The sequence below is a fragment of the Bos grunniens genome, chromosome 26 (genome assembly GCF_055505025.1).
Source record: "Bos grunniens cultivar Pamir isolate PY7600 chromosome 26, Bosgru_T2T1.0, whole genome shotgun sequence".
In the NCBI taxonomy this organism is placed as follows: domain Eukaryota; kingdom Metazoa; phylum Chordata; class Mammalia; order Artiodactyla; family Bovidae; genus Bos; species Bos grunniens.
In genome coordinates this window covers 5855776-5868299 of record NC_141190.1, presented here as the reverse complement: position 1 = coordinate 5868299, position 12524 = coordinate 5855776, and the positions used below count along the sequence as shown (strand labels likewise).

The 12524-nt window shown below is 36.1% G+C and overlaps 1 protein-coding gene across 1 annotated transcript in view; it reads right to left on the bottom strand.

Annotated features, from left to right (window-relative positions):
* Nucleotides 1-12524, bottom strand: part of LOC147343960 (protocadherin-15-like) — a 1781617-nt gene that overhangs the window by 59463 nt on the left and 1709630 nt on the right. Inside the window, exon 31 of the mRNA XM_086377653.1 lies at nucleotides 1059-1147. Within this exon, the coding sequence (XP_086233779.1) occupies nucleotides 1059-1147 (89 nt within the window). The remainder of the gene's footprint in view (nucleotides 1-1058; nucleotides 1148-12524) is intronic.

Sequence of the window (12524 nt, the reverse complement as noted above, 5' to 3'; positions counted from 1 at the left end):
AACTACTATTTAGTAAAAGTTAAGCATATATAAACCACTTTTACAGACGCAAACAAGATACTCTCTAATCGCTATTCCATGCTTAAATGTTGATAATCACCTCTTTCATAGGATGTTTTATGTGGCGAAAAAAGGTTAAATTTTGTGAAGCACCAGGAAGTAATTCTTGCAAACCACATATGCTCTTATTATCGGAGAGTCACTCATGTCTTAATCCAGTGCCTATTGTATTTTATTTGACACATAGTTAGTAGCAGGTTAACTATCTGACCATCTATAGTTTCTTCTGGCAACACAGAAATATAAAGATGTTTTACCTGAAAGAGGCAAATTGATAGTAATTGACATCTGTCAAGTTGAATTCAACAGAAGACAAGGAATAACTCCTAAGTATCACTGTAAAGTTATTAAATGATACAGGCTAGGTTAGGGTAGTTAAAGGTGAAATAGTAAAGACATGTTAATATTCCTTGATAATATTTAGAATATTAGGAAACTGTGAATTCATAATCACAGTTTTGAGACAACACTAACATATTCAGCCATGTAGAGTATACACTGTTAAAAAGGCAGAGGGACATGATATGTATTTTAGAATGAAAATATGAAAGAATTAACATTCTTTAAAAATTATAAAAGAATAAGCTTTAGCCATTTAGACACATCATTCTGAGAAATAATAGCATTTCCTGGACTAGCTAGATTGCTGAGATAATGAGCTTTTTGAAGACTCTGGAGCCACAAAATCAAGATATATACTCAAATAGCTATGCTTATTTCTTATGTACAGTATTTTGAATTTATGTTGACCCATCAGTCAAAATATTCTGAATAATAAGATCTCACATCTAATTTTCATTCTTATTTGAAGAATCTTAGATCATTACAACTTCAAATGAAGTTACCTGTTTCAATAAAAGAATAACTTAAATTTAATTTTGAGAAGGTATTTTAAAAATGTGTGTTTAGTCTGAACATTGTAATGATCAAAATGACCTAGTTCAGAAAAAAACTGTAGCCATATGAAAACAAATATGTAAGTAAAGAAAAACCCTTACTCTGTAAGGTCTTCTATCTTTTTTTCCACTAGAGTAGGGGGCACATTAGAAACAATGACTTGCATATCCAGCTGATTGACCACAGACACCTGAAAGACAAAAATAGAATTCATTTGGCTTTTACTCGTTAACATTTCTATAATCAAATTAACATTTTTCTTTCCTACTATGCAAAGACATAGCGGTTTCCAATTTAAGCACAAATGGTATTTCTAACTACGTCATCTCTGTTATACATGTTGGGACAGATTGGGAATGACAGAATAGTTGCTTACTTAGATGTTATAGAAGCCTAAGTGACTTCAACTATTGTTGGTTTTGCATTTGTTTTCTTGACTTTTACAAAAGCATAAAATAAATGTGGTTTTGTAAATTTTTAAAAAACCTGGGTTATTTAAGAACACTCAGGAAAATGGAAAACTAAGCTTTTAGGGTTTATAAATCCTAAGAGATCCTTTATTCATTGTCATTAAGAATCTGGGACATGGACAGTTAGAATAATTCATTCCATGAGATCACCAAATACAGAATCATGCCTGCATTAGCCAACTTTGTGTAGATAAAGAGGTATACACATACAAACTCAGGCTTCCCTGGTGGCTCACTGGTAAAGAATACACCTGCCAATGCAAGAGACACAGATCTGATCTCTGGGTCTTGAAGATCCCCTGGAGGAACAAATAGCAACCAACTCCAGTATTCTTGTCTGGGAAATAACCACAGACAGAGAAGCCTGGTGGACTATAGTCCGCTAGATCACAAACAGCTGGGCACGACTTAGTGACTAAAACAATGACAATGCATAGAAACTTCAGATGGGGCTGAAAGAAGCTAATTTAACACTGTTTATGAATCCATTCGTCCATGTAATATTTAGACTCCCTTCTATGTTCTTATTTAGAAAAATGGGAGAAAAATAATAGCATTTATTCTCTGCTTACAACACATGTTTTACTATTTCGCTCAAAAGTACAAGAATTAATGGGCTTCCCAGGTAAAGAACCCGCCTGCCAACATAGGAGATTGAAGAGACATGGGTTCGTCCCCTGGGTCAGGAAGATTCCCCTGGAGGAGGGCTTGGCAACTCACTCTAGTATTCTTGCCAGGAGAATCCCATGGACAGAGGAGCCCAGTGGGCTACAGTCCATAGGGTTGCAAAGAGTTGAACAGAACTGAAAGTACTTAACAAACGCATACACACAGGAATTGACACTGATGTAATTCTATAAATCATTGTATCAGGTAGTTACAGTATCATTCCAATTTTTAAATATGAAAAAATTTTACATATCCAATTTTAAAATATGTCTCTAATAAAACAAAGAGACATTAATATCTTGGTCCCAATTAAACACAGACTCCAGAACATGTGCTCTTTTATTACCCAGACATTAAAAAATGTACTGTCCTGCATGTATATTATACACAAGTGTTGTTGTTCAGTCACGCAGTTGTGTCTGACTCTTTGTGACCCCATGGACTGCAGCACGCCAGGCCTACCTGTCCCTCACCATCTCCCAGAGTTTGCCCAAGTTCATGTTCCTTGCATTGGTGATGCTGTTCAGCCATCTCATCCTCTGATGCCCTCTTCTCCCCTACTGCCCTCGATCTTTCCAAGCATCAGGGTCTTTTCCAATGAGTTGTCAGTTTGCATCACATGACCAAAATACTGGAGCTTCAGCTTCAGCATCAGTTCTGCCAGTGAATATTCAGGGTTGATCTCCCTTAAGATTGACTAGTTTGATCCCCTTACTGTCCAAGGGACTTTCAGGAGTCTTCTCCAGCACCACAGTTCAAAGGCATCAATTATTTGGCATTCTGCCTTGTTTACAGTCCAACTGTACAGTGAGTACACAACCAGGCATGACCACTGGGAAGACCATAGCCTTGACTATATAAACCTTTATCAGCAGAGTAATATCTTTGCTTTTCAACATGCTGTCTAGGTTTGTCATTGTTTTCCTGCCAAGAAGCAATTATCTTCTGATTTCTTGGCTGCAGTCACAGTCCGCAGTGATTTGGAGCCCAAGAAGAGGAAATTTGTCACTACTTCCATCTTTTCCCCTTCTATTTGCCATGCAGTAATGGCAGTTTGTAATATTAAATTTTAAAATTAAAAATATGTATCTAATATTATACACAATTAAAATTGTGTAAATGCATATACACCAGGACTATTAATTTAATACTCTGGAATAGGCATATTTAGCACTATATACCTGAATATAAATTTTCTGGGGAATAACTTCATATTTTGGGCTTCTCTGATAGCTCAGTTGGTCAAGAATCCACCCTCAATGCAGGAGAACCTGTTTGATTCCTGGGTTGGGAAGATCCATGGAGAAGGGATAGGCTACTCCAGTATTCTTGGGCTTCCCTGGTGGCTCAGCTGGTAAAGAATCCACTTGCAATAGGGAGACCTGAGTTTGATCCCAGGGTTGGGCAGATCCCCTGGAGTAGGGAAAGGCTACCCACTCCAGTATTCTGGCCTGGAGAATTCCATAGACTATAGAGTACATAGGGTCACAAAGAGTCAGACACCACTGAGCGACTTTCACTTTCAACCTCATGTTTACATATATTTTTTATATAAGCTCCCAATTCTCTGCATGTAGTTGCCCATACATGCCGTATCAGAAGTCATAAGCTCAAACTTCTTCAGGGACCAGGCAGGTTACCTAAATGAGGAAAGCTGTCAAAAGTATGAAATAATAGGGAGAATTGGCAGGCTCTCAAATCAGAGAGCATATTACTCCTCTGAAGAACTCAGCTACTTCTCATCTCTACTGAGTATTGTGATGTGGGTAAACAGATCCAGATCTGCTGTAGTTTTCCATCTTTCAAGGAAAGAGACAAGATGTGAAATATTTACAACTAATTTGAAATCTTTCAAACCAGAATGTGGGCCTAATAATTCATGTGTGCAGATAAACTATATTGAGCCAGGAGTCTATCTTATTACCAAGTTGCTATCAGCAAATTGCTAACATTGGCAGTTCCAACCTGTATCTCTAACTCATTATAGGTATCTGGGATCAAATGTTTAAATTTTCCTTAAACATGTACATGAATCTTGACTGTGTCCTCACACACACACAAAAAAATCTAAGTTCATTAGAAAAAGGGGATTATCACAGGTTTTTTTTGTAACTCTATTTTATCTTTTTGCATCACTCCTGAATAAAAAAATAAAAAGGACTAACATTACATATTACATATAACTTTTTTTGTTATTTGTTTTGCTTCCTGTTTTAGTTTTTAGTAGTAAAAATACATGATAAAAATCTCTAGAAAAATCTATATGAGTTTTGTGAAACTGTGTTTCCTTTATTCCTTCCTTCCCTCTCTTTCTTCTTTCCTTCCCTCTCTTTCTTCTTTTCTTCCCTCTCTTTCTTCCTTCATCTCTTCCTCCCTTCCTTTTTCCTCTTTCAATATTGGGTGAGAGAACATTAAAAAAAAAAAAAGATCCAAAACAAACAGCCTGAAACAAATAGTAATCATGGACTCTTTTCTAAATAAGAGCAGATTTCTCAGCTTCTTTTGGAGTTTGATGGAACCATATGATGTTCTGATCAATGGAAGTCAGTGCAAAAGAAGAAACAAATACTCTTTAATCTATCCCATATGTGAACCTTCCCTTTCTTGGGCAGTATCTGTTTGAATAAGGAAGCCATAGAGCAGGACACAGACACATGATGGAAGGGAACTGAGCCACTGAATCTCAATTTGCAAGAGCTGTCAAGAACATCACCCGACCATATATGCTCTCATTGTTGGGTCATGCAAAAACCAATCTTGTTAGTTTAAACCACTGAAATTTTGGAGTTTTCTGTCACACAGTCAGTCTATCAAAACAAACACCGGGATTGATTTCACGTGGTTGACTGATTTCCCCTAATTGTAGATCAGTGAAACACTAGAATGTTTTATTCAGTATGGGGGAAAGGTAACATTTCCCTTTGCATAAATAAGTTCTAAGTTTTGAAGGTTGTTTTACAAGTAAAGAGTTGGAATGCAGTCAATTCATGTGCTGGGTACTCTATTGAGAAGCAATACTTGGCCCTGAACTTATAAGTAACTCTGCCATTTATGTTTAAAAGACTGTCAGTACTTTCTCTTTATTCAGAAGGATAAATTACTTCAAAGAGAATTTTTAATTTGTTAAACAAACTGAATCAAGATTTAAAGTCCTCTGGAATATATCCATATTAAGCTTATAATTTCTCAAAAAGATTTTTTGAAAATGATTTTGAAAACATGATTTTGTACACTTAAAATAAAAAAGTAATGCATTTTTAATTCTGATAAAATAAAAACTCAGACTGCATTTAACTCTGCTGCTGCTGCTGCTGCTGTCACTTCAGTCGTGTCTGACTGTGTGCGACCCCATAGACGGCAGCCCACCAGGCTCCCCCATCCCTGGGATTCTCCAGGCAAGAACTCTGGAGTGGGTTGCCATTTCCTTCTCCAATGCATGAAAGTGAAAAGTGAAAGTGAAGTCATTCAGTCGTGTCTGACTCTTAGCAACCCCGTGGACTGCAGCCCACCAGGCTCCTCCATCCATGGGATTTTCCAGGCAAGAGTACTGGAGTGGGGTGCCATTGCCTTCTCCAGAAGTAACTATCTCAGACTTATCTACAAACAGTTAGATTTAAAATTTTAAATATATGTAAAAGTATTGACATATACACATTATTTATGTAGAACATATATATACTTTGTGCATATGAAGACAACAAGCTATTATAGTTTAAATTTTGATCTTCCAAAAATTTCCATGCCCTTGAATCATTGGTTTCCTCTATCATCTATAGCAAAGATATTTATGTTTAAGATTATTATATTTTGTTTATATTACATTTTCAGTAGAGCCTTTATGCAAATGCACTTCAGTTTATTATAGTAAAATTTTTTAAATTCTGCTTTAAAATTGCTTCATTTAATTATTTATGCCTTAATTACTAATGACACTTTTTCTAAATATCTTTTTTTTGGTGGGGGGAGGGTTTATTTTTGTATTTGGGTTAAAATTACTAGGTACAATCAAAAGAAAAAAAAGAAAAAGCTAATATTTGCGCAACACATAATTTTAAAAACAGATTCTGAATCTTTTTAATTATTTATCATAAACTTCTTATAATTCTTTTGTTTTCCCTATTCACTTCTTAAATAGTTTAGATAGTACAGTCCAATATAAACATAACGTGAGACCAAAAAAAAAAGAAAGCCAGATATGTAATTTTCAATTTTCTGGTAATCACAACAGAAAGAGAAAAAATAATGAAATTAATTCAATAATACACTTAACCTAATATAATCAATATATTATCATTCCAATATTAATCAGTCTAGAAAAAGTGAAAATGTTAGTGGGTCATTCCTGACTGACTCTTGTGACCCCATGGACTGTAGCCTGCCAGGCTCCTTTGTCCATGGACTTCTTCAGGCCAGAATACTGGATTTGGTTGCCATTCCCTTTTCCATGTGATCTTTCTGACTTAGGGATTGAACCCATGTCTCCTGCATGGCAGGTAGATTCTTTACCATCTGAGCCACCAGGGAAGCTAAAAAACTTATTAAGGAGAGTTTTTACATGTTTTTCATACTAAGTCTTTGAAGTCCATTGTGTATATTACACAGTATGTCTAAATGCAACCTAGCCACATTTCAAGTGCTCAGAAGCCACATATAGCAAAGAGTTAACACAATGGACAGCAAAATTCTAGAGGTTCACACAGTTTCTTGCTTGGTCTGGTCACTGTTTCTTCCTAACTGGTCTCTGGCACAATCTCACTTTTCTTGAAAAAGAAGAGGTATCTTAAGTACTTTTTTTTTTTTTTTTTTTTGCTTTCAAATGATTGTGTATGTTGTCTGCAAACTCAAAACTCAAGTGGTAGTTTCTTCAAGATTAGTTTCAATGTAAAATCTAAAATCATGTTCAGTTAGACTAAAATTACTTTATCGGTCTTGCACTTTGAATGGACCTTCTGCCTACGAATTTTTAAAAACATCTTGTGATCATTCATTTGCTGAGGTTGAAACTGTTAGCACCGTGCTCCCTTCTCAGTTAGCTTGTGGTGCTTTTCGGCACTCCTGCAGAAAGCACAGTGTCTTAAAATTAAAAAAAAAATAAAAACATCTTGCATTGGTCATTTGGAAAATATCAGTTCACTGAATATTGCCAGTTTTTCAAATATTGACACATTATATTACACAATACCAAGAAAAAAAATCACATTCTTTAATATTACCACTGATCTCATCAGAAAAATCTCTCAGTAATGGCAAGCTGTCAAACTCACAGTGGTGAACACATGCTTCCCAATATACTAATTTGTACTTGGAGGCTTGAATGTCATCATTAACAACAAATACTGTCAGTTGTTTTCCTTGAATTGACAGTCTCACCTCATTTATTTTTGTGTAAATGCCCATCAAAAATTCAAGTCTGAATAATCATATTTTATCTCTAAGTTATTTTTTTTTCAAATAAAAGCCATTCCTTGAAAAAAGCAGCTAATTCAACTTGCATAGAGCTTTTCTCTGAGACAGCCATGAAACCTTCATACACATCAGAAGTGCTTTATACCTACTTCTTATTTCATTATAGAAAATGTTGAAAAAGTTTTTAGTCAAGAGTTGATATTTGTTAAAAGTAACAAGTTTTACTGCCTAAATAAGGGCATTCTTAGTTGAAACAGGCTTCTTTTTCTTTTTTTCCCCTGTTTATGTATGGCTATGAAGCCATAGCCATGTTTTTCGGCAGGGCAAATGCAACATGGTAAAAAGGCAAATCATGTCCTAGTATCTTCGTGAAAGGAGCTTTGATCTCATGGACCCTGAAATGATTTAGGGTCCCTCTGGTTCTCATGGTGGAAAAGCAAATGGCAACCCACTCCAGTATCCTTGCCTGGAGAATCCCATGGAGAGAGGAGCCTGGCAGACTACAGTCCATAGGGCCGCAAAGAGTCAGACATGACTGAAGTGACTTAGCATGTATACAGGTTTTCATAGACTACCTGTGAGAACTGCTAACTTACACTGCAAGAGACAGGCCATTCATTTACTGAACACATAGGAATTTAGTACTCAGTCTATGACAGGAATTATTCCAGGTGCTTGAGATACATTAGGGATTAAATTAAATTAATTTCTTAAAATGTCCTTATAGAGCTTTTCTGCAGAAAAAACACTAATATGATAAGCCCATTATTAAAAAAAAAAAAGCAACAGCTAAGAATACAGAGATGTAGTATGTTGCAGTATTAACTAGGATGATGAGAGTATGCTCCATTGTGAAATACATTGTTACAAATATTTAGAAGAGATAAGGGAGCTAGTCCTGAACAATGCAAGGAAAGAACATTGTAGGTAGTGAAAGTGAAAGTCGCTCAGTTGTGTCTGACTCTTTGTGACCCCATGGACTATACAGTCCATAGAATTCTCTAGATCAGAATACTGGAGTGGGTAGCCTTTTCCTTCTCCGGGGGATCTTCCCAACCCAGGGATCGAACCCAGGTCTCCAGCATTGCAGGTGGATTCTTTACCAGCTGAGCCACAAGGGAACCTCGTTATAAAATTTTCTAAATTGAGAGCATTTTTGACTATTGGAGGAATAGCAAACTGGCCAATATTATCAGGTTTGAAGGAGTTACAGGGAGAAGAGTAGAAAATGGATCATTGGAGGTTAGATTACCAAGGGCCTCATAGTCTTCTATAATCTAAGAATTTCTCTGAAAGAATCAGCTGATATTAGAAAGTTCTGAGCAGATAGATAACAGGACCTGAATTACACTTTAAGATATCACTTTATTTGCTATATTAAAGCCAGACTTTAGCAGGGCAAGAAAGAAAGCATATGAGCAAGTTAGTGAGTTTGTGCAATGACGCAAGTGAGTCATGAAGCTTGATCAAACAAACTGTAACAGTAGAAATATTGAAAAATGTGAAGATAACACCTATATGGAGTATATGTACGTTACAGTGTATATACACATATATACAACAATATTTACTCAGGAATTAAATGTGTGGTTAAGTAGAGAAAGGAATTAGGAGACTAAAGAAAATACATGGGCAGAGGAGCCTGGCGGGATACAGGTCCATGGGGTCACAAAGAGTTGGACATGACCAAGCACATTCACACACACACACAAGGAATTCAAAGTTCATTTGGTCATAGAGCAAAATTTGTGAAGACTATAGGTAGAAGAGATGTGATGAGGAAGAGAAGATTAGCAAACATCAAACAGGTCTTTAGTAGACATTCAAGTATAATTCTGCATGTACATTTTGATACATGAGTTTGCTATTCAGGTATGAGCTTCAGGGTGAAGATATAAATTTGAAATTTTGTAATATATATAGATGATCTTTTAATGTTGTGGGACCGAATGAGTTTAGTGAGTTATAGAGTGAAGATAGAAAAGAGAATTAATGTCTGAGCCCTAAGAAATATTGACTAAAAGGTCAGGAGAAGAAAATGACAGCGAAAATGACAGCAAAAAATACTGAGAAAGACTGAACAGTGAGGAAAGAGATAAAGAAGAGTGAATGGTGGCCTGGAAGCCTAGTAAAGGTAATAATCAACCAAAGGTAGTTAATGGTTCAAATAAGATGGAGATTCAGATTATCAGTGCTTGTACTAAGTGAAAGTCATTGATGATGTTGGCATAAGCAGTTGATCTCAGATAAGCAGTTGATTTCTCCCCCAACAGAGAGAGAAATTTTGATTTAAAAGGTGTTTAAGAGAGGGCTTCCCTGATGGCTCAGCAGTAAAGAATCTGCCTACAATGCAGGAGATTACAAATTTGATCCCTGAGTTGGGAAGATTCCCCGGAGAAGGAAATGATGGTCAAAGAGTGGGTGGTTTGAAATGGAGGCTATAAAAGGAGTGTCATAAGTGGCAATGGCAAAAAATAACTCAGGTTTTAAGTGGTTGAAATAGGATGAAAATTAAAGCCATTGGAGGAAAGGCATTCAAGGAATTGCGAGTTCAGGATATTGGAAGAATCCTCTTTGTGTATAATGAAATTGTCAAAATGTAGGAGGATTGTTGGAGAAAGTAATAGTAACTCGGGAGCCAAACTCATTGAGACATATTTGGGATTGACCAAGGCTTCGGAGTCCCAGGAATGAAGTAAGACAGATAGTGACAGCCAGATGATGAAAATCAAGGCTGATTCTTAGGAAGGAAGGAGGGCCTAGAAGCAGTGATGTTGTACACTGAGGATCCTACTCTCCCAGCAGGTAGTATGAAGGCTGACAAGAACAGAAAAAAATACAAACAAAAGCTTCTGCTTGAGGAGGCAGGAGCAGAAGTAGTGTCCTCAGGGGAGAATCAGATTTGCACTAAGCAAGAAAGTTTTATCAAAGTTAACAACTGTATCTTCATTCACTCTTACTAAATTTTTTCAATGATTTCCCATAAATTTTAGGGGAAAAGTTCCAATATTTTCAATAAGTTCTACACCTTATATATTTCCATCTCCAGCCCTGTCTCATTCACTTTCCCTCCCTCACTCTGCCAAGCTGAGTAAATATCTGCCAGCTGAGAACTGTCACGATTTCCCTTCCTTCTTGGTTCTGGCACTTGTTGCTTTCTTTGCATAAGTCATTTCTCTCCATGTCTTCCTTCTCTTTTCTGAAAGGATTTCAGATTTTATCATAAATGCCTTATGACCTGATATGAAGAGCCGACTCATTGGAAAACACTCTGATGCTGGGAAAGACTAAGAGGAGAAGGGAGAGACAGAGGATGAGATAGTTAGATGGCATCATTCACTCAATGAGCATGAATTTGAGCAAACTCTGGGAGATGGTGAAGGACAGGGAAGCCTGGTTTGCTGCAGTCCATGAGGTTGTAAACAGTCAGACATGACTTAGTGACTGAACAACAACATATTTTGCTAGGAAGATTTCCTTGGATAAATATTGTGATTTACAAATATATCACATTATGGTTATTTTGAATTGAATCTTTCTAAATATGTTTTGGAAAGTTTTAGAGGTATATCTTAAATTTCCATACTATAGTGTATAGAGTCCAAATAAACAAATTTAACATTGCTTATGTACATATCATATAGATAACTTATATAGTTATATTCTATTTATGTTCTTACAATATTTTAATTATACTTAGTGTAGTAGCCTTATTATTCAGCCTTAACAGGAAGAGAAATGACAATATGACTTTATATAAGGTTTACAGTCTTACTTTGATTTTAGAAAATCTATGCCAACCTTAATACTTTGCATATCAAAAGCTTTTTTTCCCCTTACATTGGCCTTTGTTGTAAACAAGAATGTTCTGGCCTTCATATCCATCATAATCATGGTGATTGGCCTTCACCACTATCTAAGAAGAAAAATATTTGATTTACGTTGCATCTGAGTGAGTGAAAGTTGTTCAGTTGTGTCTAACTCTGTGCGACCCCATGGACGGTAGTCCATGGAATTCACCAGACCAGAATACTCGAGTGGGTAGCCTTTCCCTTCTCCAGGGGATCTTCCCAACCCAGGTCTCCCGCACTGCAGGTGGATTCTTTACCAGCTGAACCACAAGGGAAGCCCAAGAATACTGGAATGGGTAGCCTTTCCCTTCTGCAGTGGATCTTCCCAACCCAGGAGTGGAACCAGGGTCTCCGGCATTGCAGGTGGATTCTTTACCAACTGAGCTGTTGCATCTATTTGTTGTTTAATCTTGTCCTGATAACTAAATGAGAACAGTGGAAATTGAAGATTTAATAAAGTATAAACAGCAAAAGAAAAATTATATTGGATTCAGTCTTTATGTGACAAATATTTCCAGTAACAATGATATTTATAACTTTTACTGGTTTTATCAGAAAAAAAGTCTAATCTACACTTCTAAAGTAGCAATTCCATATGATAGATGCTTTGGTGTTGAGTATTTTGAATAAATGTCAATATCAGACTCTCCTTGGTAATAACCTACCACTGAGCTTGTGTACAGCCCAAGAAACAGAATAGAAAAATGATTATTGACTGAAGCCAAATATATTGATAGTTTAGTCAAGGGTCGCCAATGTCATCAAAGAGGAGTTTGGTAAAAGAAGGAGATCACTTCTGCTGGAACATAAATTTGCTCTAATACATTTTTTGTTTCCTTAATTACAAAAGGCCTAAAAGTAATTTAAATAGTAGTGAAAGTTTCATACATTTTAATTTCTACAGCACAACTCTGTGAAGCATTTAAAACTTGTAAGTAGCTCCGGCCAACTTTATATTAAAAATGAGATCTTCAGACCAAACAGAAAACCAGTGCTTAGGACAATGCTGTCACATTCATACTCAAAAACAATATGATTAATTCCTGAAATGTCAAAAAAATAAACCAGCATAAAGCTCTAATTTTTTAATATCCTAAACTATATGTAGTAACAACTTGGATGAAAGTTAATCACATTGATGTTTTAGAAAACCTATTTCCAATATTTAAAA